We start from the raw sequence: 27,679 nt of genomic DNA, 5'->3' as shown, positions 1-27,679 counted from the left end.
GCATATAAACCATGCATATTCTCCTGTATATTTTAAATCATTTAGGTTATTTACAGTACTTAATGTAATGCAAATGTTGTGTAAATAGTTGTAAATACAATTTAAACACTATGTCAAGAATTGCCAGAGGATGAAAATTTTGAGTTTGCTTTTTGGAGCTTTCTGGTATTTTTTTTCCTGAGTATTTTCGATCCATAGATTTAACCAAATGTGGATTGAAAATATTCAGAGAAAAAAAAAATCCAGAAAGTTCAAAAAAGCAAAACTTGAATGTTTCATATTCTGGCAACTCTTTGTTGTTCTTCAGTTGCCAAGTCATGTCTGACTCTTCATGATCCCATGGATTGCAGCATGCCAGGCTTCCATTTCCCTCACAATCTCCCAGAATTTGCCCAAGTTGACGTCCAGTGAATCAGTGATGCCATCCAACCATCTCATCCTCTGTTGGCCTCTTCTCTTTCTGCCTTCATTCTCTCCCAGCATCAGAGTCTTTTTCAATGAGTCAGCTCTTTACATAGCATTTATTTATTTATTTTATAAATGGTATCTACGACTAATTACATTACATTTATATTCCCTGGTGGTTCAGCTGGTAAAGAATCCTCCTGCAATGAGAGACCTGGATCTGATACCTGGGTTGAGAAGATCCCCTTGAGAAGGAAATGGCTACCCACTCCAGTATTCTTGCTTGGAGAATTTCATGGACAGAGAGCTTGGCAGACTACAGTCCATGAGGTTGCAAAGAGTTGGATATGACTGAGCCACTTTCACTCACTCACTCACTTAGGCATTATAAGTAACCCAGATGATTTAAGTTATTGAAGGCTACCCAGGTGGCTCAGTGGTAAAGACTCTGTCTGCTAACTCAGGAGATTCAGGAAACATGGGTTCGATCCCTGGGTCAGGAAGATTCCCTGGAGGAAGAAATGGCAACCCACTCCAGTATTCTTGCCTGGAAAATTCCATGGACACAGGAGTGGGGCGGGCATGGGGTCGCAAAGGGTTGGACACAACTTAGCGACTGAACAACAAATGGGTTAAATGTTCTGCAACTTCTTTTTCCTTAAGGAAAATGCTCAAACTTTTTGTACAAAGAAATGTAACTTCAGGGCATGTCACACTGAGAAAGATGGAGGCACCACATTCAGATGAAAAACATCATATTTTATTATTTAAAAGTGCCACTCTTGAACGTTAAACTGTTTTTCAGAAAGGATATATACTATATATATATATATATATATATATATATATATATATATATGCAATTGTGTGTAGTTTTAGAAATGAAGGGATTCGAGTATGGAGAGAGAGAAAGAGAAAGTATGGAGAGAGAAAGCAAACATTAGCCAAAAATTAGCTGGTCGACTCAGGAAGAAAGGGGAGAATTCAACTGGCAATCTTTGAGAAGGAAAAATGAAAGCTATTCTAAAACTTTAAAAGAAGATTCAATTTAAAATCTCTTTGGAAATTGTAGGCTTAATAATCCTCTAGTCATATTTAAGCTAAACTATGTATGCATATCTGAAAGAAATGAGAGCGATGACAGTGACTGAGCCAAGAGGATAAAACACTAATAATTACTAAATCTGTAGTCCAGAAACCTGTCATTCTAGACAGTGGAATAAGATGAAAATTCAGATGGTGAACTAATGTCAGTGGGTTTTAAAGTTCCAAGCAGTTAAAATGAACTGTCATATCCCCTTGGCAATACCTAAGGATCATGAGCATCTTAGAAGTGACCAAGTGAAGCCAAATAGGCAACTAAACTCCAATAAAAAATAAGATAAAAATTAGAAAAAACATTTTTTTAAGTTTACTATGATGTATAATATGGAAGCAAGTGATTTTTGTTCTTTTATTTTTAGAAAGATCCAAAATGTTTAATTAGAGTATCCTGTAACATCCAGTGCATCATTATACGGCTTCATCCAAAGGGGAAGAGAATGTCTCCAGTGGATCCTGAGAGCTACTAAAAAATTCAGGATCAGCCCTTTGATAAAGCAATGGATTTCAAATATCAAAATTACTTACTATGTAATGTGTTCAAGTGTGTGTATGTGTGCATGTTCTAGTTTATGCTACAGATTCTATACCTGGAACTGTTTTGTTCTGTACTGGGTATATTTTGTTTATCCCTACACATCCCTCCTCTACCCATTCATGTCCCAAGGAGAGTCCTGCCTTGATAGACAACTTTGCTACCTGATTTTGCATAATTTCTACCTATGGTGGTGGCTTGTGATTTTACTCACTCTATTCCACAGCTGTCCATTTTCCAGTTTTAGAACAAAAATTATTCTAGTGCTTCATATATTTTTCTCCAAGTATAGTTAACATGATAGATACTGAGTGAAAATTTACACTTTTATGGACCTTCATAAATTCCTTTAGATTCCGTATTTAATTTACCAACTTCTTACTCATTGATACTCAACACTTAATGAAATGATTAACAATACCTTAATAGATTAAACATACACTATGGGATAGTTTTCATACTAGGTAATTTACATGCAATATCATATTGATCATATCCTCTATCATTTGAGGAAGATATTATTTATCAACTTATATAAGATGTAGAAACTAAGGGTCATAAAATTCAAAACACTTGCCCAAGAAATGAAGGTTGAGTGATCCCAAAGTCCAGCTTCTTTAAATATAAGGTATATAACCTGAAAAGGTCATTGCTATGTTAATATTTTCCCTACTATATTCACTGTGCAATTGGATCTTCCCTGGTGGCTCAGACGGTAAAGCGTCTGCCTACAATGTGGGAGACCCGGGTTCAATCCCTGGGTCGGGAAGATACCCTGGAGAAGGAAATGGGAACCCACTCCAGTATTCTTGCCTGGAAAATCCCATGGATGGAGGAACCCGGTTAGGCTAAAGTCCATGGGGTCGCAAATTGTGTAATTATAAGATAGTAAAAGGACTTCCCTGGTGGCTCAGACGGTAAAGCATCTGCCTACAATGCGGGAGACCTGGGTTCGATCCCTGGGTCGGGAAGATCCTCTGGAGAAGAAAATGGCAACCCAATCCAGTACCCTTGCCTGGAAAATCCCATGGACGGAGGAGTGTGGTAGACTACAGTCCATGGGGTCGCGCAGAGTCGGACACGACTGAGCGACTTTCACTTTCACTCCCTCCCCCGCCTCCCAACCCCTGCCTGGGAGTCCGACCTCCAGCCCTTCCCCTGTCTCCATCACACTCACCTCTTCCCTCCTCACACCACGGTTTGTAGTGGTGTGAGTAAGTAAAAGTAAAAAAAAAAAGTAAACGTAAGATAGTAAAAGAAAAACGTAAAAGAATTGATTTAGAATGCTGGATGGCATCACCAATGCAATGAACATGAACTTGGGCAAACTCCGGGAGATGGTGAGGGCAAGGGAGGCCTGGCGTGCTGCAGTCCATGGGGTCACAAAGCGTTGGACACAACTGGGCGACTGAACAACAACAACAACAACAAAGGATGGGATGATTTAAATGTTTTTTCCTTTCCATTTTGCTCTTTTGTCCTGAAGAACTTTCTTCATTCTCATGTCTCTCTTCCATGATTGACTACTGTTATCATCTATTGCTACCAATATACACACAGAATTTCTTCCTGTTTCATTTTCTTTTTCTCATCAAACTTCTAGAGTTTTCTACTCATGCTATTTCTCTTTCTCCACCTCCAAGTTATTTCAAGCCACTACAATATAGTTTTACCAATACAACCACCACATAACTGAACCTGTTCTTATAAAGGTCACTAATATTCAATCCTAAAGGAAATCAACCTTGAACATTCATGGAAGGACTGTTGCCAAAGCTAAAGCTCCAATATTTTGGCTACCTGAAGCAAAGTGAAAGAAAATGAAGTCACTCAGTCGTGTCCGACTCTTTGCGACCCAATGGACTGTAGCTTACCAGGCTCCTCAGTCCATGGAATTTTCCAGGCAAGAATACTGGAGTGGGTTGCCATTTCCTTCTCCAAGGGATCTTCCCAACCCAGGGATTGAACCCGGGTCTCCCACATTGTAGGCAGACTCTTTACCATCTGAGCCACCAGGGAAGCCACCTGAAGAAAAGTGCCAACTAATTGGTAAGACCCTGATGCTGGGAAAGACTGAAGGCAAAAGGAGAAGAGGGCAGCAGAGGAAGAGATGATTAGATAGCATCACTGACTCAGTGGACATGAATCTGAGGGAACTCCAGGAGACAGTGGAGAACAGAGGCGCCCGGAATGCTAGAGTCCATGGAGTCGCAAACAATTGGACATGACTTAGCGGTTGAACAACAGCAACAATATTCTCCACATTCCCAGACACAATGGACATTTTTTAAACCCTCATCTTAATCAACAGATGTACTTCTTCTTTCTGTTTTCCACAGCTCAGTAATGAGCTATAATTGACATATAACATTGTATAAGTTTAAGGTGTACATTGTGTTGATTGGATACACTTATATATTGCAAAGTGATTAGCACCACATTGTTTAGCTCACATATGAATCACATCAGATAATTAATATTTCGTCTTTGTGGTAATGACATTTAACCTCCACTCTCTTAGCAACTTTCAGGTACTTGAGAGAGTATTATTCACTATAATCTCTATGCTGTACATTAGATCCACATGGCTTATTCATAGCTGAAAGTTTGTACCTTTTGATCAAAATTTCCCTTTACCTGCTCCAGCCCCTGGTAACCACCATTTTGTCTCTGTTTCTATACATTCATCGTTTTAAACTTTACATACCAATGATATAAAAGTGTTTGTCTTTATCTGTATGATTTATTTCACTTAGTATAATGCCTCCAGGGTCCATTCATGCTGTTGCAAATGGAAGCAATTCCTTCTTCCTCATGTATGAATAATTATATATATATATAGTAATTCTCTGTCTCTCTCTCTCTCTATATATATATATAATAACATATTCAACATCTTCTTTATTTGAACAACATTCAGATGTAGATAACTTTTTAATATCCTCTTTTCATTTTCTTTGGATATGTACCCAGAAGTGGGATTTCTGGATGACACTGTCATTCTATTTGGTGTTTAATTTTTTGAGGTGGTTACATACTGTTTTCCATCACTTCCTCACTCCTGAAATACTTTTCTTTCTTGAATTCCATGCTATGATTGTCCTCTGTTTTTCTTCCCATGCCACTGTACCTGCATTCTCAGTTTTCATTACCAGGTCCCTTTCCCAGGATCTAAAATTTTGGCATTTATACATACATCTCCTCTCTTCTTGTCTGTGGTTAGTAATATTCCTTCCCAGAGATTTAAGTACTAATTATCTGTTGAATCACTTTCAAATTTGTTTCTCTAGACTTCTCAGTTCTAGACTTATCTCATAGATAACTCAAACTTAACATGTTGGAAAAGTTAAAAATACCCCCCTCCTTTTCTCTTACTGTACATATTATGTACCAGTCACTGTTATAAGTGCTTTATACACACTAAATCATGCAATCCTCGCAGTAACCTTCTTAGGTAGTAATACTATCTTTGTTTTATAAACAAGGATAATAAAATAGAGAATTTGAATAATTTGCCCATGATTATAAAGTAAGCAAGATTTTAACTCAGCTTAGTTCTAGAGATCTCACTCTATTACTACCCTCTATAAAATCTCTTTCCCTAAAATCATCTTTCCTCACTCTTTATAGGGAAAGTTAGGAAGCACTGTCCTCTTTTACGAATGATTCTACATTTTACCTACTCAGAAAAGCAACCCTTACTCCTGCTTGCTTGTTCTTAGCATCAGCCATTTATTTTTTTGAAATTAGTTATTAAAAAATGTAAGTCATGCAACTTACTCATCACTTTTGTCAGATACCATGGACTGTTCCACTCAGTATCCACTGTAATCCCTTTCTGGTGTGCCTTCCTGTACTGCAGAAGTGAGAGAGCTAAAATCTACCTTCCTAAGATTACACTGCAGCTGAGTTTCTCCAGGTGATTCAGTTTCCACCAACGACAAACTCTCACAGGAGTAATTAATTTGGAACTAAGTCATGTGGGGAGAGAAACAGGACAGAAGGAATAATTTTTCTCAAACAGATTTTGGTAGAAAAGGCATGGTTCTAGAACTGGCAGATGTGGCAGAAGATTCACTGCAGCTCCTGATTCCTGCACAAGCAGCATGTTTTTGGAGCTGTCAATTGTGGTAGAAGCTTCTTGATCATGTAGTTTCCTGATGGTGGTAGAAGCTGCGACTTTCTATCAGTTCAGTTCTGCAGTGTGGCTCAAGTGTAGAAACTCAGTCTGGAGTCTGTTTCTTTTGTCATCCAAATGGTTTTATGAATTATTTATATTCTTATTACATCTCTTTGTGCTTAAGCCAACTTTAGTAGACTCTACTGTCTGCAACTAAAATGCTTGGTCGTTACATCTAGTAATTTTTGTTTCTGTCTGCCAGAGTATAAGTACTTCAAGAGAAGTTAGACCTTTACTGTTGATTGTTGAATTACAACCCTCAAACAGAGCTTATCTCATAGCAGGTTGTTAACATAATTATTGAATTTCATAACAAAATTTTATAAAATGTTTAATTTCTTCTGAAGTTATAGAAACTGCTTTGGAATACCATCTGAAAAAAATTTTCCTTGCCAGTCCACCTTCTTCTTTCTTTATGTGTATTATATATTTCATTTCAGTTTGGTCCTAGACTATGCTATATAAAGGAGACCAAGATTGCTGAATTGTTGTGCAGTCACTCAGCTGTATCCAATTCTTTGCAATCCCATGGTCTGCAGCATGCCAGGTTTCCCTGTTCTTCACTGTCTCCTGGAATTTGCTCAAACTCATGTCAACTGAGTCAGTGATGCCATCCAACCATTTTGCCCTCTGTCTCCCCCTTCTCCTCTTGCCCTCAATCTTTCCCAGCATCGGGGTCTTTTCCAATGAGTCAGCTCTTTGCATCAGGTGGCAAAGTAATGGAGTTTTGAAGTTGCAGCTTCAACAACTTCAGATTGCTCAATAGGTATCAGTTACTCACTATTCCTAAAATCTGTCAAACATTCTCTTGCTCTTGCTTATGTTTGGAACATCCTGTCCTTCATTTTTCTGCTACTTGTTTTTTCAAGGAAATTTCTAATTATTTTCTTGCAGAAGCCTTTCCTGTACTTTCACAAATGATTAATTAATTATACCTTAATCTGTAATACTCTGTAGATATTTTATTATAGCATTTATAGAATAACATTTGAGTCATTGTGTAATAATTACTAGGTGAAATAAAATGTATGGGTGAAGAGCATTAAAATGACAAAGTGTGAAAATACGCTAAAACCTCATAAATGTAAGTTATTATCTTTATTATTACATGGAGAAGTAGAGGAAAGTTATTGCTCAATTTCATTTATTTCTCTTCCAATGTTGGTAGACCCCCAATTTATTCCACTTGTCTTCTTTTTTTGAACTGACTTACATATGACCTTACTTTTGGAAGCCCTATGAAGAAGAGCCAGGAAGCCTTTGGTAGCCAAATGTCAATGTGTTTGGCTGACTTGAAGAGTAGAAGTTTCCCTCAGAGTAATTCCTCAGAAAATTAAGAAATAATTCAGTTTGAAGCTAGTTCATTACTGCATACAAACATTGTAATACTGTCCTCAAAAAAATTAATACAAATGAAACATTTTTACTTCCTCTTTTCCTTTTAAATGATTTATGGTCACTTTCAAAATCATACTGTATTACAAGTATACCACAGAGACTAGTCTTTTGGCTATTTTGAGAATTTTCACAGTGAAAGTGAAAGTGAAGTCACTCAGTCGTGTCTGACTCTTTGTGACCCTCTGGACTGTAGCCTACCAGGCTCCTCAGTCCATGGAATTTTCCAGGCAAGAGTACTGGAGTGGGTTGCCATTTCCTTCTCCAGGGGATCTTCCCAACCCAGGGATCAAACCTGGGTCTCCCGCACTGCAGGCAGACGCTTTACCGTCTGAGCCAGTATTTAATATATTAGATGACTCATATTCAAACAATAAAAATGTTTGCTATTTTCCAATATTTTCACTTTTCTTCTTTAGTGGGTTTTGGCAACACATGCTAGAGAACAGGTATGATTTTGTATTTTGATATTTTATTTGAAATATTTAGCACTTGTAATATTAATACATCTCTCCACTGAATTTTATTTTTGTTAATAAACAAAAATTTACATCAAAAATAAAATTAAAAAATCAAAGCAGTGATATTTACAATATTAAACATAAGCCAGATGTGGAACCATGCTTTTCAATATTAAACATTTACTGAGTTGGCATAAAAAGACTTTCTTCCTCATTCATCCAAGTTAAGTTTTGTTTGAATGGATTCTAATTTCTTATTCCTTTACCCTTTTCACCATCTTTCTGTTGCTTTGTTTACCTAATCGTGGTTTTTTCTTACCACTGCTTTCCACAGTTCTGCACAGCTGCTTCCCAGATGAGCTAAATAGTTCATTTTCATCTTTATACAAGTGTAAACTATGGGTTAATCCTATATGGCTTTCATAGACACAGTGACTAAAATCTCTTCATGACAGTTCCTATACATATGAATATACACATATACATACATATATTACATACATATATATACATATACATACATATATATATATATATACACACATATATACATTTTCTGCAAGTATTCAAGTAAACTTGACTATAGAAAACCATGAAACATCATTATCTGGTTCTGCATCCTTCAAATCTTATATATTCTTTGAAAACTAGTGGAAACAAGGACCTGATTTACAAAGAACATAAAGTATGCATTTGAAAAATTTTTAAAAAGACCTCCCCAGCAAGTTGAGAAAGTTTCTAATATTGTTCCTTCCTACTAAAGGTTGATTAACCAATTTCTACTGAGTATTTTACCCAATGCCTTTAAAGTGGCTACAATCAACATGAGCTGAAAAACCAAAGCAATAATTTTCTCTCCTTCCCTTTCTTTTCTGTGTTCATTTCTGCACTTTCTTGACAGTACATCACAGACAAAGGACTTAAGCACACAGCATACTTCCCACTTTAAAACCCCAAAGGTCTGACATGCAGACCTCTATTCAGGTGGATGATAATGGATAGAACTATGGGAACTAATAAGAAGGCATGTTGGCATTCCCAGTGATTTGCCTTTTCATGTTGGACTTGTTTATTGCTTTCCTTATTTGAAGGTATGAGAGGGAAATGAGAGGTTGAATTTTGGGTTCTGACTAAAGAAGTTAAACCATTTAAAGTGCCATTATTCCATTTCATTAAATTTTGGGTTGGAACTGCATGCACATGTTCCTGGATTGTAAGGTGTGTTCATAAATCAGAATGACACAGCTTGAGGGCTTATCTGATTCATGGTCTTAAAAAATGATTATGTAAAAAATAAGTAAAAATAAAATATAAATGTTGATATAAAGTAAACATGATGAGAGTTAAAGGAATAAAAATGTTGGTAAGGGGTTTTTAGACCTATGTCATCAACAAGTTAACTTCCCTTCTTTTTGCCTTTACAAATTTATGTGTGATGGAACATAAATGACAGAATATTAATGTGTTAATAAGTCTTTACAATGTTTGTGTGTACATGAGAGTTTGAATATATACATTGTACTGCTGTTTCCATAGCTAAATAATATATAATTGAGCTAATGTGGGACAGTCAGGAAATCAAAGAATTACATTAATCATTCCTGAATGCCAGTGCTCAGGCAAACTGCAATTGGGTTTTCCTTCTCAACTGAGTATGCTTAGGACTATATGTGAAACTTTGGTATGTTTCTGGATCTTCTTATAGAAATAGACAAAGTTAAAGCATAATTGTATCTGGATTTTGGCTTCATTCTTTGCATTTGTTTATGAATACAAATTGAGAAGCCATCAAAGTAAACTGAATTATTTAGTTCTTTTAAAATGACCATTTTTACTCCTAAAAGTAGGGGTAGGGAAAATTAAAAAAATAAATAACACACAGATTGTTCCCTTGACCACAAAATCCTTTTATGTCTGTAACATTGCCTTATATATTGAGATTCTCCTATGTTGGTGCATACATATGTACAACTGTTATATTGTCTTCTTGGATTGATCTTTGCACCATTACATACTGTTTGTCTTTTGTAACAGACTTTAATTTGAAGTCTATTTTGTCTGATAAAAATATATCAGTTCTGGCTTTATTTTTATTTTCACTTGTGTGGAATATCTTTTCCATCCCCTTACTTTCAGTCTGTATGTGTCTCTAGATCTGAATTGAGTCTCTTATAAGCAGCAAATCTATGGGTCTTGTTTCTGTATTCATTCAGTCTTTGTCTTTTGGTTGGAGTATTTAGTTCATTTACATTTAAGGTAATAATGGTTATGTCTATCCTATGGTCATTTTGTTAATTGTTTTGGATTTGTTTTTGTAGGGTGTTTTCCTCCTTCTTTTTTTGTTCTCCTCTCTTGTGATGTGAGGACTAAATTTAGTCTTATGTTTGGGTTCCTTTTTCATATATCTATTATAGATTTTTGTTTTGTGCTTATCATGAGATTTTTATATAGGAATCTATATTTATTCATGTGTGTTTTAAGTTGCTGATCTCTTAATTTCAAGTGTATTTTAGATATCTTGCATTTGTAGTCTCCTCACCTCACAATTACTGTTTCTGGCTTTATATTTTCCATCTAATTGTTTTGAGTATCCCTTAGCTGCTTATTGTGAATACAAACGATTTTACCATTTTTGTCTTTTAACCTCCCCATTAGCTTTGTCGTGGATGATTTCCTACCTTTATTGTATGTTGCCTTTATCAGTGAGCTTTTCCATTTTATAATTTCCTTGTTTGTAGTTGTGTCTTTTTCTTCTGCCTGAGAAGATCCTTTAGATCCTTTAAATTTGTTGTAAAGCTGGTTTGGTAGTGCTGAATTCTTTTAGCTTTTGCTTATTTGTACAGCTTTTGATTTTACAGCCATCAAATTTAATGAATACCTAGCTGGGTAGAATATTCTTGGTTGTAGACTTTTCTCTTTTATCACTCTAAGTACATATCATGCCACTTCCTTCTGACCTACAGAGCTTCTAATGGAAATCAACTGATAGCCTTATGGGAGTTCCCTTGTAGGCTATTTGTTACTTTTCTCTCGTTATTTTTAATATTCTCTTTATCTTTAATTTTTGCATTTTGATTATAATGCATCATGGTATATTCCTCTCTGGGTTAATACTATATGAGAGACTCTCTGCGTTTCTTGTACTTGGGTGAGTGTTTCCTTTCCCAGGTTAAGGACGTTTTCAGGTCTTATATCTTCAAATATTTTCTCAGGCCCTTTCTCTTTTCTCTTTCTGGGACTTCTGTAATGTGAATATTAGCGTGTTTGATGTTGTCCTAGAGATTTTTTAAACTGTCCTCGTTCCTTTTCATTGTTTTTGCTTTTCTCTGTTTGATAGCAGTGACTTTCGTTACATTGTCTTCCAGCTCACTGATCTGTTCATCTGCTTCATTTAGTCTACTATTGACTCCTTGTAGTGTATTTTTCATTTCAGTTATTGTATTCTGTAATTCTGTTTGGTGGTTCTTTATATTTTATAATTATTTGTTAAAAACTTCTAATTTCTCATTCTCTGCATCTATTCCCATCACTTCTTTAACATAGTTTTTTTTAAGTCCTAGCTACAACAACTAGAGAAGAAAAATAAATAAGTAAAAGGAATCCAAATTGAAAAAAAAAAGTAAAACTGTCACTGTTTGCTATGCAAAACCAGCTTTCCTTCAGGCAGCCCTGATTTCTAGCATTAAAGAAGGAGGTAGAGGCATCCTCCGGACCAGTGGTCCTTAAAGTATAGTCCGTGGACTAAGTAGCATCAGCATTACTTGAGGATTTGCTAGTAATACAAATTCTCAGGTCCTACTTCAATTTTACTAAGTTAAAAACTCTGGTAGTAGGACCCATAAATCTTGTTTTAACAAGTATTCTATGTGATTAAGATGTATGCTAAAGTTTAAAACCCAAGATTAGATCATCTTTATCAGAAAATCCAGTGTTTGAACTGCCATAGAGAAAGCTGACATTTCAGATCCCATAGCTTCTGTTTTCCCTGCTTCCATCTTTGTTTTCTCCATAGTTTCCTCTAAATTCTATAGATAGCATGACTGTGTAAAAATGTAATCCACATCACTACTATTACATCTATCCTTTTGTGCTTATGCAAGTCATTAGTTGACTTTCCCTGGTGGCTCAGCAATAAAGAATCCACCTGCCAATGCAGGAGACACAGTTTTGATCCCTGGGTTGGGAAGATACTCTGGAGAGAGAAATGGCAACCCACTCCAGTTTTCTTGCCTGGGAAATCCCATGGTCAGAGGAGTTTGGTGGGCTATAGTCCATGGGATTGCAAAAGAGTCAGACACAACTTAGTAACTAAACAACAACAAAGTCATTAATCCTCTTCTCATCTGTGAGATTTACACTTAAGCATACATCCTTAGATATTTAGGTTTTCAGTCATTACCAGATTTATAGTGTTCTCTAAGTTATGAAGGTTGGACTTTTGAACAGAATCTACCCAGAATGTATTGATGTGTATGTATTCAAATAGGATTAGATTTTGCTTGCTATTCTAGAGAGCAAGACGTGTTCCCTGAAATGTGTTATCTTACTTTTTTGATTCCATGATGGTCACAGCTATGTTGTCTTAAGGAAGATGATCATAGTTGTGTTCCTATCTATTTAATTAGCCCAAATGAAATGGTCACCATATACCCGAGGCAGGGAACTTTCAGGACACTGGAGACATTTATTTGATGTCATTATGTTTCTTCTTGCTACATACAACAAAATTAATTTTTCAATAGAAATAATGGGTTTGGCATTTTGTGAGGTGACCTAGGAAATGGATGCATAGTTTCTTTAGGAAAATGGTTCTGAGCTCCAAGTGGTAAGTGCGGTTTTGGTGCACAGTTTATCTGCATATTGGAAATTGCTTATAATTTCTGATAGCTCTACAGTATAACTTTTTAAAAGTATTTTTGAAGTTTTTATTGAATTTGTTACAATACTGTTTCTGTTTTTTTTTTTATTTTTAAACTTTACAAAATTGTATTAGTTTTGCCAAATATCAAAATGAATCCGCCACAGGTATACATGTGTTCCCCATCCTGAACCCTCCTCCCTCCTCCCTCCCCATACCATCCCTCTGGGTCGTCCCAGTGCACTAGCCCCAAGCATCCAGTATCGTGCATTGAACCTGGACTGGCGACTCGTTTCATACATGATATTTTACATGTTTCAATGCGATGTTTCTGTTTTATGTTTTGATTTTTTTGGCCATGAGACATGTGGCATCTTACCTCCCTGACCAGGGATTGAACCCACACCCCCTGCACTGAAAGGCGAAGGCTTAAATACTAGACTGCCAAGGAAGTCCTTCTACATATAATTTTAACTCTATTTGAATTCTGTTATAACAAATACTGTCTTTGCTTCTACTTTAGAAAATTTTTTAAAAAGATCTCTGTATATCAAGGTTAACTTGCTACTAATAGTCTTTCTTTTAACCAATGTAGATTTTTGAATAGGAAATAGGCACATATATAAATGTTCATACTAGTTTAGTTACTATAAAATTTTCCCAAGGGAAATAAAATATATCCTTTCACAATAAATAGTTAATCATTTTTCATTAACGTAGGGGTCAGACTGAGCATCACTAACAACAGGACAACTTGACATTAAGTGCCTTCTCATATGATACAATACATAGTCCTCACCAATAGAGAATTCCTACTGAAAAAATATTTACACTTATATATCAAACTTTTAGAATTACCTCCCATCCCAGTTTAAAGGAAATACAGAGATGAGAGAAACAAATAAAATACTACAAAGAAACAATCAGACAAGTCCAGAATGCAGGATAATATAAAAGGCAACTGGCCTTATCTCTTTAAAAAAACAATGTTGTGATATATATATATATATATGTATATATATACACACATATATATATACATATATATATATATACATACACACACACACACATATCTTGTTGGAAACTGAGGGAGAAGGTGCTATCTTAGCGTAAAAGAGAGTCAAGATACATAAGCAATGCAATTTTTGTACATCATTTGAATGATAGTTTACAAAACCAGTTACAAAACAGATTTTGAAACAATTAGGAAAATTTGAATATGAGCTGGATATTAGATGATAGTGGGAAATACTTATTAATTTTCTTACATTGATAATGGTAATGCTATAAAGGAGAAAGTTTTCATTCTTAGGAGATGAATAGTGAAAAAATATTTAGGGATTAAATCTGTAAGCTACTTTAAAATGGCACGCACACACAAATACCAATGTACTAAAAAGTTAAAGCATATTTGGAAAAATGTTAACAGTTGTTTAGTTTAGGTTGTGAGTATACTGGCATTTATTGTACTTTTCTTCCAACGTTTCAAATTTTTAAAAAAAGTTTTATAATAAAAGCTGGAAGAGTTACACAATTTTAATACACTTGATATCACTGGAGAGTACACTTAAAATGATTAAAATGGTAAATTTTATGCTATGTATATTTTACCAATATTTTTAAATATTGGAAAAAATCTTGTATGAAGAATAATACTGTCATAACCACAGTAATTCCAGTGGAGCTATTTCAAATCCTGAAAGATGATGCTGTGAAAGTGCTGCACTCAATATGCCAGCAAATTTGGAAAACTCACCAGTGGCCACAGGACTGCAAAAGGTCAGTTTTCATTCCAATCGCTAAGAAAGGCAATGCCAAAGAATGCTCAGACTACCGCACAATTGCACTCATCTCACACGCTAGTAAAGTAATGCTCAAAATTCTCCAAGCCAGGCTTCAGCAATACGTGAACCGTGAACTTCCTGATGTTCAAGCTGGTTTTAGAAAAGGCAGAGGAACCAGAGATCAAATTGCCAACATCTGCTGGATCATATAAAAAGCAAGAGAGTTCCAGAAAGACATCTATTTCTGCTTTATTGACTATGCCAAAGCCTTTGACTGTGTGGATCACAATAAACTGTGGAAAATTCTGAAAGAGATGGGAATACCAGACCACCTGACCTGCCTCTTGAGAAATGTGTATGCAGGTCAGGAAGCAACAGTTAGAACTGGACATGGAACATCAGACTGGCTCCAAATAGGAAAAGGAGTTCATCAAGGCTCTATATTGTCACCCTGTTTATTTAATTTCTATGCAGAGTACATCATGAGAAACGCAGGACTGGAAGAAACACAAGCTGGAATCAAGATTGCCGGGAGAAATATCAATAACCTCATGCAGATGACACCACCCTTATGGCAGAAAGTGAAGAGGAACTCAAAAGCCTCTTGATGAAAGTGAAAGAGGAGAGTGAAAAAGTTGGCTTAAAGCTCAACATTCAGAAAACGAAGATCATGGCATCTGGTGCCATCACTTCATGGGAAATAGACGGGGAAACAGTGTCAGACTTTATTTTTGGGGGCTCCAAAATCACTGCAGATGGTGAATGCAGCCATGAAATTAAAAGATGCTTACTCCTTGGAAGGAAAGTTATGACCAACCTAGATAGCATATTCAAAAGCAGAGACATTACTTTGCCAACAAAGTTTCATCTAGTCAAGGCTATGGTTTTTCCTGTGGTCATGTATGGATGTGAGAGTTGGACTCTGAAGAAGGCTGAGCCCTGAAGAATGGATGCTTTTGAGTTGTGGTGTTGGAGAAGACTCTTGAGAGTGCCTTGGACTGCAAGGAGATCCAAACAGTCCATTCTGAAGGAGATCAGCCCTGGGATTTCTTTGGAGGGAATGATGCTAAAGCTGAAACTCCAGTCCTTTGGCCACCTCATGCAAAGAGTTGACTCATTGGAAAAGACTCTGATGCTGGGAGGGATTGTGGGCAGGAGGAGAAGGAGACGACAGAGGATGAGATGGCTGGATGGCATCACTGACTCGATGAACATGAGTCTGAGTGAACTCCGGGAGTTGGTGATGGACAGGGAGGCCTGGCGTGCTGCGATTCATGGGGTCGCAAAGAGTTGGACACGACTGAGAGACTGAACTGAACTGAACCACAGTAATGTTGTCAATGAACTAGAGGTTATCTCAGATCTTTAATTATTCACTTAAGGTTTACCCAGAGACATAAGCTTCTGGGTAAACCTTAAGTGAATAATTAAATGTACTCAGAGGAGTACATTCTAAACAATTAAATATAATTTAATTGTACATTCTAAACAATTAAATATTCTAAATAATTAAATGTACTCAGGGGAGTACATTCTAAACAATTAAATATACTATAATTTAGTTCTGGGGTTCTGACTTTTTTAAAAAGCAATGAGCCAAACAGCCTGGATAAAATTCTACCATATAATGATGCAGACAAATATTTCAGTAGAAATTTGGTAGGAACTGTTCTAGTATATTTGGGTTTTATAGACCAACAGGAGGAGGTCCATCTTTCAGATCTCCCTTCTCCACCCTTGTGTCTCCCATGAGAGAGAATACTAAATGTTTAGCTTAGGAATAGGAAAAAAATTCAAATGAGTTAATTATTGGAAAATTAAATTTATTTTTAAAAGAATTCCAAGTAAATATTACAAAAATTATGTGAGCCACAGTTCAGAGGATATGAATAGATTCTAAAAGTATCCTGGGATATAACTGAGGTTCAACACGTCAGGGCCAATTTTTCCCTAAAGATTTTTAGGCTGAAGCCACAATTAAAGGCCACTTTTAGTTCTGTCCAGAGCTCTTCCACACACAAAGCTGTGGGACACTGTAATTTTTACTCACACAGACTGAAAATAAAGGCCTGGTTAAGTACAAAGGGTTGTTTTCTGCCAAGCTCATTGAAAGGAGGAAGTGGCAAGGGTGGGTACAGGATGGCTGAAATTCCCCAGTCTTAACCTTAGATAGCAGGATTGCTTAAAGTTCTGAAAAACAACCTCAAATTAGGTCTTGTCAAGTCAGATACACATCTGCAAAGAAATATATGGCCTGACAATTACTAGGATATGGATATGAGACCAAAGAGAAAAATATCTTTTCATGACAAAATCCTAAAGTAGAATCATATAGCATTGATTAAACAAAAAACATGGCATCTGGAGTTCCACAGGTCTCTATTTGGTCCTGGATTGTGAGTACAATTATCTATGTGTAATTTTGGTTAAGCCAGTTAATACCACTATGATGCATGTTCTTTGAGGTTAAAATGTAAAAAATATTCCTAACCCATAAGGTTGTTGTTCAGTTCAGTTCAGTTGCTCAGTTGTGTCTGATTCTTTGCGACCCCATGAATCGCAGCACGCCAGGCCTCCCTGTCCATCACCAACTCCCGGAGTTCACTCAGACTCAAGTCCATCGAGTCGGTGATGCCATCCAGCCATCTCATCCTCTGTCGTCCCCTTCTCCTCCTGCCCCCAATCCCTCCCAGCATCAGAGTCTTTTCCAATGAGTCAACTCTTCTCATGAGGTGGCCAAAGTCCTGTAAGGTGTAAGTGAAATGACGTATATAAATCATTTAGCACAGAGCGTTATGCATGGTAAGTGCTCAGTTAATTTTTATCAGCAATATAGTCATCTTAGACTTTGACTCAGCCTAGTCCCAGTGCTATGGGACAACCTAAGAGAGCCCAAGGACTGAAGTTAAACCCACCCAAAGGGATTGAGCAAAGGAGTCATAACTGGATAAATCCTGTCTGACTCTTTGTGACACAGGCCAGAATACTGGAGTGGGTAGCTTTTCTCTTCTCCAGGGGATCTTCCCAACCCTGGGATTGAACTCAGGTCTCCTGCATTGCAGGTGGATTCTTTACCAGCTGAGCCACAAGGGAAGCCCTTGAAAACATTAGGTGGTAATTTAGACTGGAGGTCACAAACTCCAATGTCTAGAAGAATCTCATAGGTGTTATGAATGAGTGACTTAAGGATGACAGTGCAGATGCCTAAGTATGAGTGGTCACGAAGTAAAAGTGAATGTTAGTCGCTCAGTTGTGTCCAACTTTTTGCAACCCCATGGACTATAGCCTGCCAGGCTCCTCTGTCCATGGAATTCTCCAGGCAAGAATACTGGAGTGGGTGACCATTCCCTTCTCCAGGGAATCTTCCTGACCCAGGGATCAAACCCAGGTCTCACGCATTGGAGGCAGATTATTTTTATTTATGGTCTGAGCCACCGCCAAGTCTCTGTCAATGTGGTGAGAACATACCCCGTCTTAAGTAGCAGCTGCTTTTTGATTCAAGATCATGGCTGGGATGAGAGCGTGCAGGCTCAGTGTGGGAAGACCTTATCAGTTTTTAGAGAATCAGCAACTCAAAATATTTTATGTGACATTTTCTGTTTCTAGGACATTGACCCAACTTTTAAATATATTGTGCAGGCCCAAATAAAACATGTCGGCAGCCAGATACTACTAACTGGTGATTTCTGGCCTATGACGTCTTATTAATGTAGCACATCTACCTAACACCAGTACTGGTCCTAACGATCTGGATGGGAGTGAATCTCTGGGCTGCGGACCAGTAGACCAGACCAGTGCTGTGTGTGTGTGTGTGTGTATGTATACACATATGTTGTTGTTGTTGAGCAGCTAAGTCATGTCTGACTCTTTCTGTGACCCCATAGACTGTAACCAACCAGGCTCCTCTGTCCACCATGGTATTTTAAGGGCAAAAATACTGGAATGAGTTGCCATTTCCTTCTCCAGGGTATCTTCCTGACCCAGGGATTGAACCCGCATCTTCTATTCGGCAGGCGGATTCTTTATATGTGTGTGTGTGTGTGTGTGTGTGTGTGTGTGTGTGTGAAAGTTAAGTTGTTAGTCGCTCAGTGGTGTCCAACTCTTTGTGACCCCATGTACTGTATGTAACCCACCAGGCTCTTCTGTCTATGGGATTCCCCAGGCAAGAAAACTGGAGTGGGTGGCCCTTTCCTTCTCCAGGGGATCCTCCCAACCCAGGGATTGAACCTAGGCCTCCAGCATTGCAGGCAGATTCTTTACCATCTGACCCACTGGGACGTGTGTGTATATACACACACACACACACACACACACACACACATATATATATAATGTGAGCCACAAGACAAGGAGACATGTGCGTCATTTTGAGTTTTCTAGTAGCCATACTGAAAAAGGTAAAAAGAAATAGGTGAAAATAGTTTTAAAGATATTTCATTAACCCAATACATCCAGCATATCACTATTTTAACATATAATAAATGTAGATTTATGGTAAGATATTTTATACTTTTATAACATCTTCAAAATCAGGTGTGTACTTTACCCTTGTAGCACATCTGAATTCAGGGCTAGTCAGTGTGGTTAAAGTGAAAGTACTCACTACTTGTATATGAATAGTGGTGACCCTACTGTAGAGCACAGGTCTAGACTATGCTTCTCAAACTTAAACATGCATATTGAAATGCAGAAAGGGAAATGTGAAAGTGTTAGTTGCTCAGTCATGTCTTTACTCTCCAACACTATGGACTGTAGCCCTCCAGGCTCCTCTGTCCACAGGATTCACAGGCAAGAATACTGGAGTGGGTAGCCATTCCCTTCTCCAGGGGATCTTCCTGATCCAGGGATGGAACCTGGGTTTCCTGCATTGCAGGCAGATTCTGTACCATCTGAGACACCGTGTGGGGGATCATATTAAAATGCCAGTTCTGCTTTGCTGGTTGGGACAGAGCCTGAGATACTTCACTTCTTCCTGGCTCTCAAGTGATGTCACTGCTCCTTGTCCATGGACCACACAGTTTCAATATCTAGGAGCTGGGTATTTGTGGCAGGTCTCCCTCCATCAGTATTTTTACTCCCAAAGCATTTCTTCCCCTTCCAAATTCAGTGAATATTTGTTGAAGAGGCTAAAATGATATTCTAATGGCAAGTCACCATATTCAGATGTGGGACAATATTAATAATTTCAAAATAAACACTATTTTACAGATCACTTGCAGAAGCACTGAATCATTTACTCCTTTTGTTTTAAACTTGAGAACTTGCCAACGTGTTACCAGATGCTTTCATGAGAATGAGCTTAAGCACAGGATAAGCACAACTTTATAATTCTAACTTCAGAGATTTGGCACGTTCAACATTTTAATAAAACAGACAATGGGACTGCAAGGGAAATTTGACAATAATACCTCTCAAAGCTTTAGTATTTAGGGGCATTCCTCGGTCAAGGGTATGAATATTTCATGGACTCTCTAAAAAGAAACATAAAAAGAGAACATTTTAATTTCCTCATGACAATTCTATTTGAGGCATGAGTAGAGCTCGACAGGAGACATTACATCTTTGTTCAACAATACATAAATATGGAAATTTAAACAGCTCAATGTGGGGGGTGGGGGGCAGAATATAACTCAAGGATTCTACATAGTGCATTGTCTTCAAGACACAAACACTTTTACACCCAGAAGAGAGTTCTGGAAGTGAACAGTGAATTCCTAAGAACTTGTTCTCACTTACCACTGTTTGACTTGTGAACTTTAGCAAATGATTTGTCTTCTTTTATCCTCTCTTGGATGTTGAGAATAATGCTTGTTGAGCTTATTTCACTAAGTTGTTGTAGGACAGTGTAAAGGAACTTGGTAAACTGTAGCATGGCATTTGCTTATAGGTTGTTCACAGTCATGCCCAGAGGAAGGGACTGAATCGAAAACACATGATCAAGATGAAGTCTGAGCTGACAAGATCATCAAGTTCCCAGCCCTCTCTACTGCTGCAATTCATAATAGTTGCAGCTGTCTGCTGATATTTATGTTTTCCTCAGTAAAAGTGCAAGACAGGATTCGAATTACAGAACTACTGTCTCTTCCTACATAGAATAAAATAGCATGTCAAAAGATAAATAGAAAGGAACCTTTGGAAAGTTTTAATTTTAAAGTCTTTGTTTTAGTTCTGAATCAAACTGACCATGGAACTATGGATACCAAAGATATTTTTTCCCTAGCAACAACTGTTTAAGTCATTTACTGGCATCAGATCTCTTGAGTGAAAAAATCTGAAGTCTGGTTCTGATAGATGGCTTAAACTCAATGTGGTAAAAGTTGTAAAGTGCCATCTTTGTAATATAGTTTATTTTGCTTGAAAGGTCAGAAATTATCTGGCACCAAGGAGGAAAAAAAAAAACCCAAGATGATAAAACCCTATATTTGATAAATTTACAAAATATTATGAAAAGACATTAAAGAGGACATAAATAAGTGTAAATAAATAACTGAAAGACCTAATGTCATCAAGATGCCAATCAATGGTACATTTAAGCATAACACGAAAGCAATTGCAATCAAAATTACACCATTTTTTGTGTGTGGACATTAGAGGTTGACTGAAATTTATATGAGAGAGTAAAAGGCAAGCATAGACTAGATATTCCTGAAAAAGAAAAACCAGATGAAGAAATTGCCTTTTTTTATATCAAGAATTAATTTGAACATATAACAAATGAGTAAGATTCCATTATTTTAAGTAAAGGCAAATAAAACAAAAGAGTGAGCCCTGGAGCAACCTATCACATGCAGAATCAACCTTTGAAACAAATTGTATTGTGTATGTGGGGGAAGAGATAGTGGACTTTTCAATAAATATTGCTAGGACAAATTATTAGTAATACAGAAAACAAAAAGTGGACTCTTCACAGGGCACTGAGCTGAGTTCCCTGTGCTATACAGCAGGTTCCCACTAGCTATCTATTTTACACATGATCACCTTGCTTATTTAACTTATATGCAGAGTACATCATGTGAAATGCTGGGCTGGATGAATTCCAAGCTGGAATCAAGATTGCTGGGAGAAATATCAATAACTCAGATATGCAGATTATACTACCCTAATGGCAGAAAGCAAAGAGGAGCTAAAGAGCCTCTTGATGAGGGTGAAAAGAGGAGAGTGAAAAAGCTGGCATAAAACTCAACATTCAAAAATTAAGATCATGGCATCTGGTCCCATCATGTCATGGCAAATTGATGGGGAAAAAATGGAAACAGTGACAGACTTTGTTTCCTTGGGCTCCAAAATCACTGTGGATGGTGACTGTAGCCATGAAAGTAAAAGATGCTTACTTCTTGGAAGAAAAGCTATGATAAATCCAGGCAGCATATTAAAAAGCAAGAGGCATCACTTTGCTGACAAAGGTCCATATAGTCAAAGCTATGGTCTTTTCATTAGTCATGTACGGATGTAAGAGTTGGACCATAAAGAAGGCTGAGCACCCAAGAATTGATAGTCTTTGAACTGTTGTTCTAGAGAAGACTCTTAAGAGTCCCTTGGAGAGCAAGGAGGTCAAACCAGTCAATCCTAAAGGAAATCAACCCTGAATATTCATTGGAAGGACTGATGCTGAAGCTGAAACTCCAATACTTTGGCTACCTGATGTGAAGAGCCAACTCATTGGAAAAGACCCTGATGCTGGGAAAGATTGTAGGCAGGAGGAGAAGGAGAAGACAGAGGGTGAAATAATTGGATGGCATCACCAACTCAATAGACATGAGTTTGAGCAAACTCTGGGAGATAGTGAAGGACAGGGAAGCCTGGCGTGCTGCAGGTCATGGGGCTGCAAACAGTCAGATATGATTTAGTGACTGAACAAAAGGTGTGTATATGTCAATGGAAGATTAGATCTTCCATTTCCCCTCCTGTTCCATAAGGCCGTTCTTTAGAAGGATGGTATAGGAGGGTGGGAGGGAGGTCTAAGAGAGAGGGGATATAAGTATACATATGGTTGATTCATTTTGCTCTACAGCAGAAACTAATACAATATTGTAAAGCAATTATATTCCAATTTAAAAAAGTGGACCCTTACCAACTACCATATACAGTACTAAATTCTGGTAGGTTAAAGATATAAGCCTTTGATTGTATGGATCACAATGAACTGTGGAAAATTCTGAAAGAGATGGGAATACCAGACCACCTGACCTGCCTCTTGAGAAACCTATATGCAGGTCAGGAAGCAACAGTTAGAACTGGACATGGAGCAACAGACTGGTTCCAAATAGGAAAAGGAGTACGTCAAGGCTGTATATTGTCACCCTGCTTATTTAACTTCTATGCAGAGTACATCATGAGGAACGCTGGGTTGGAAGAAGCACAAGCTGGAATCAAGATTGCCGGGAGAAATATCAATAACCTCAGATATGCAGATGACACCACCCTTATGGCAGAAAGTGAAGAAGAACTAAAAAGCCTCATGATGAAAGTAAAATAGGACAGTGAAAAAGTTGGCTTAAAACTCAACATTCATACAATTATGTAAAGTTTAAAAATAAAATAAAATAAAAAAAAAAGAGTCATAAAATGTTAATAGGCCTTCTGGCCAGAAGATGATGTAAATCACCTAAACCATCTGTATACGATAAATTTGCAGGAAAGAAACCCTGGTTTTTGATAAGCATCAAAGACTGCTGACTTTGCATCCCCTATTATCCTCTATGTGTAACTTAGGGTATAAAAGCCCCTTTTGAAAATAAAGCTACGGGCCTTGCTCACAAAAAAAAAACAAAACAAAAAAAAAACAAAAAAAAACAACAACTCAACATTCAGAAAACTAAGATCATGACATCTGGTCCCATCACTTCATGGGAAATAGATGGGGAAACAGTGGAAATAGTGTCAGACTTTATTTTTGGGGGCTCCAAAATCACTGCAGATGGTGACTGCAGCCATGAAATTAAAAGACGCTTATTCCTTGGAAGGAAAGTTATGACCAACCTAGATAGCATATTCAAAAGCAGAGACATTACTTTGCCAACAAAGGTCCATCTAGTCAAGGCTATGGTTTTTCCAGTGGTCATGTATGGATGTGAGAGTTGGACTGTGAAGAAAGCTGAGCACTGAAGAGTTGATGCTTTTGAACCGTGGTGTTGGAGAAGACTCTTGAGAGTCCCTTGGACTGCAAGGAGATCCAACCAGTCCATCCTAAAGGAAATCAGTCCTGAATATTCACTGGAAGGACTGATGCTAAAGCTGAAACTCCAATACTTTGGTGTTTCAAAGAACTGACTCATTGGAAAAGAGCCTGATGCTGGGAAAGTTTAAAGGCAGGAGGAGAAGGGGATGTCAGAGTGTTAGATGGTTGGATGGCATCACCAATGCAATGGACATGAGTTTGAGTAAGCACCATGAATTGGTGATGAAGAAGGAAGACTGTCATGCTGAAGTCCATGGGGTCACAGAGTCAGACACGACTGAGTGACTGAACTGAACTGTGATATTCAGAAGGTTCTCAAGTGAGTAGCAGGATAATTTGGTCTTAAATAAAGAGATCTGTTCTACTTTCAAAGACAACTCTAATCCAGAAAAGTGATCAAATCACCCACATGGTATGAAAGAAGTCCAAGAATGAACTCTGGTGATTACCATCATGCCTGAAATAAACAAGGCGAGGATTCAATGAGGGATTCTGATATAAAATGTTAGAGTATTTGAATAGATTTGAGAAGAAAGAATTAATCAGCATACTGATTCAGCAACAGTAGTCAAATGATGTAGAGAAGTTAAATAAGATGAGAACTGAAAATAGCACATAGAAGTTTGAAATTGGCAGTCACTCATAATTTTCGCAGGAGTTGTTTCATTTGAATAATAGTGGCAGAGGGCTAATAACAGTGGGTTATCACCTCCATGAGACGTGAGAATTGAAGATACTTGTTATTTTGAAGAGTTTAGCTGCAAACTGTAAGAGAGGTAGGTCAACAGTTGGAATTCAAAAAGGATTTCTTTAATATAGAAATAGCTTCAGCCTGTCTAGAGGTGAGATAAACGAGCCAGCTGATAGCATCAGTATGAGAAAGCATGAAAAAAAGAGAATAATAGATGAAGCATGGCTTCACTGGAAAGAGGGGTGAAAGGTAAAAAAAAAAAAAAAAAAAGTTGAATAAATTAGCTCTAACCAAGTCAAGGAGTTCTTTTTTTTCTGCATCTGGAAAAATGTGGTGAGAATAAATGAATGTATTTCATTTAATAAAAATGAACTATTGATTTTTTTTTTTAAGAAAGAAACAATTTTCTTCCTTGGTGTTCCAGTGGTTAAGAATGTGCCTTGCAATGCAGAAAATGTGGGTTCAATTCTTGGTCAGGGAACTAAGATCCCACAAGCTGTGGAGCAACTAAGCCCATGTGCCACTGCCAGTGAGCCCACGGGCCACAACGATAGTCTGTGGGCTGCAAACGAAAGAGCCACAGGACACAGTGACGATCCTGCATGCTTCAGCGAAGACCTGATGCAGCCAAATATATAAATATATTAAAAATAAAAGCAAGTACAAGTACTTGTGGTCAGACATTTTATTTCAGAAATGTTTCCAGAAAGCCCTGAGTCACTCTTAGGGCACACATTCCCCCATGGTTCTTGGGAAATCCTAAGCCTTGCTGTGTTGGGGAAATGTGTACAAGTTTGCAGCAGATTGAATGTCTGAGAGGTTGGCTGAGGGAAAGACGGCATGGCGGTGTTCTGAGAGTTAGGGATGGACGTGTTTTGCATGTAGATGGTGAGCCCAGGAGCCAGTAGCGGCCAGAATGGAATGGTGACCAGGAATAATCAGAAGAACACTCTGAGAGGGGCACCTGCTAATGAGGAAGCTGATTTGGGTTGAGAGAGAGCCAGATTAGGCAGTGGTTTCTCTGTTTAGACCCAATGTTCTCTCTGAAATGTGAGGCAAATCATATATGGAGAGGAGTCAGGGTCAGAGTTGAGAACAATGGTTTTGAGAAAGTGATTAAGCTTCAGACTATTGGGGGCGGTGGGGAGAATGATGAAATTAAGAACTGAGAAAAAACATATAGATGGATGGCTGAGGGCCACAAAGGGCCTGGCTGAATTTGGAGACCATAAATTATTGGTAGCAGCCATCCACACTTTTCTGAAATATCCCAAAATTTCCTTCAACATTTCCCAGGGATCTTGCAGACAAGAGGATGACTGGCTCAATCAACCTGAGGGTTAGCAGGATAGACACCATCAAAGCACAAAAAAGTCATGGGCAGCAGGGATTAGTGCAAGAGGTAAATTAAATGATTTTGCTCTGCATCAAGGTTGGATAGGGAAAGGAGTGTGTCTGTGAAATGGTGATGGGTTAGGAAGTCTAGAGGACAGCAAGTAGTATGGCCGAGATGTCAGAGGAAGTGTTGTTTTAAGTGTCAAAACATGATCTGGATACAGCAGTGAAGAGATAAAGCAGAATGCTGCTAGGACTATTGTGTTCTAGCATAAGGGAGAGGTGTGGAATAAAAGTTTAGCTTGAGAGCTACTCAGAAGGTGGGAGCAGGATCAGGATCTGTGCATGGATTGACTTTGTTGAGTAGATCCTATGTTATGGGATGAGGGCATTGGAAGAAAGGGTAGGGCTTAGTAAAAACAACCATGAGTAGAAGAAATATCCAAATAGGCCAGTGGTGAAAAGAAAGGAGCGTGAGCTACTCAGAGGCCTGGACTTTGGTTGGTGACAAAAAAAAAAAAAAAAAAAAAAAAAGTGAGAGGAAAATGTATTCCCTGGACTTCTCTTGAGGCTTCTAGACAGGCAAAGTCCCAAGTGGTGCAAGATCCTGTGAGATTAGCAATTTTTAGGTTCTACTTATCATTTAAAAATGTCACTGAGAATTTGCTTATCTCATCTCTGAAGAGTTCCCTTCATTGGCCTGATATTGGAAAATATGCATCTATGTTCAGTCCCCATTTTAAAATTTACTTACTTTTTTATTCCAACCACTCTTACTACATTCCTATTATATATACATTGGAGTTCCAGAATATAAATAACCTTTATCTTTACTCTTGAGAAGCTTGTTCTCTTATTGAAGGTGTGAGAAATGTGTTACACTTTACCTCATATCTGTGGGTCTTGGAAGAAGTCGTTTCTTTCCACTAAAGTAGACTTCAAAATCTTCAGTCTTCAGCCTGTGGGCATAATCAATGTATCCTGACACCTCCTGCCCATGAGAATTTTTGTCACGAATAAAAATCACGGACTAGTAACACAGAAAAACAGAGAATGGAGAAAGAGTAAGTGAATGAGAGTCATTTGAGTAAATTTTACATGATAATAAAATCTACAGTTATTGAGTGATATGTGTGTTACAGCTTATTCTAAGGGCTTTACGTTTCATCCTTACAATGAGCCTATAGGTATTATTACTTTCTCCTGACAGTGAAGAAATTCATGATAAGTTAACTAAATATGCATATAATGTTCATTTACAGCAATTGAGGGCTTCCCTTGTGGCTCAGATAGTAGAGAATCTGCCTGCAATGGGGGAGAGCCAGATTTGATCCCTGGGTTGAGAAGATCCCATGGAGAAGGGCATGGCTACCCACTCCAGTATTCTTGACTGGAGATTTCACAGACAGAGGAGCTTGGAAAGCTATATCCATGGGATTGCAAAGAGTTGGACAGGACTGAGCAACTAACACTAAATAACTTACAGTAATTGTATATAACAGTTTCAATAAATAACTCTAGAAGTATTCCTAAGGACAAACATTATTTTAAGTGTTTGTAATACATTATTTTCAGTTTTTGAAATACATTTATTAATTTATTTAATAATTTATTCCTAATGACAGACATTATTTTAAGTGTTTGTAATGTGTTTTTCCAACCTTATTGTCTTTTCTTTGTCATCATTTTGTTAACTTAAAAACTGAGAAACAAAGAAGTTGAGTTCCTTATACAGCTGCTGCTGCTGCTAAGT

The 27,679-nt window shown here is 37.6% G+C and overlaps 1 protein-coding gene across 1 annotated transcript in view; it reads right to left on the bottom strand.

The window, feature by feature from the left end:
* CFAP299 (cilia and flagella associated protein 299) overlaps positions 1-27,679 on the bottom strand; it is a 696,770-nt gene that overhangs the window by 83,735 nt on the left and 585,356 nt on the right. The window contains exon 4 of the mRNA XM_055588903.1: positions 26,814-26,956. Coding sequence (XP_055444878.1) covers positions 26,814-26,956 — 143 coding nt within the window. The remainder of the gene's footprint in view (positions 1-26,813; positions 26,957-27,679) is intronic.

The sequence above is a fragment of the Bubalus kerabau genome, chromosome 7, assembly GCF_029407905.1.
Source record: "Bubalus kerabau isolate K-KA32 ecotype Philippines breed swamp buffalo chromosome 7, PCC_UOA_SB_1v2, whole genome shotgun sequence".
Taxonomy (NCBI): domain Eukaryota; kingdom Metazoa; phylum Chordata; class Mammalia; order Artiodactyla; family Bovidae; genus Bubalus; species Bubalus kerabau.
Note: the sequence above shows the minus strand (reverse complement) of the source record. Positions and strands in the feature narration are given on the sequence as shown.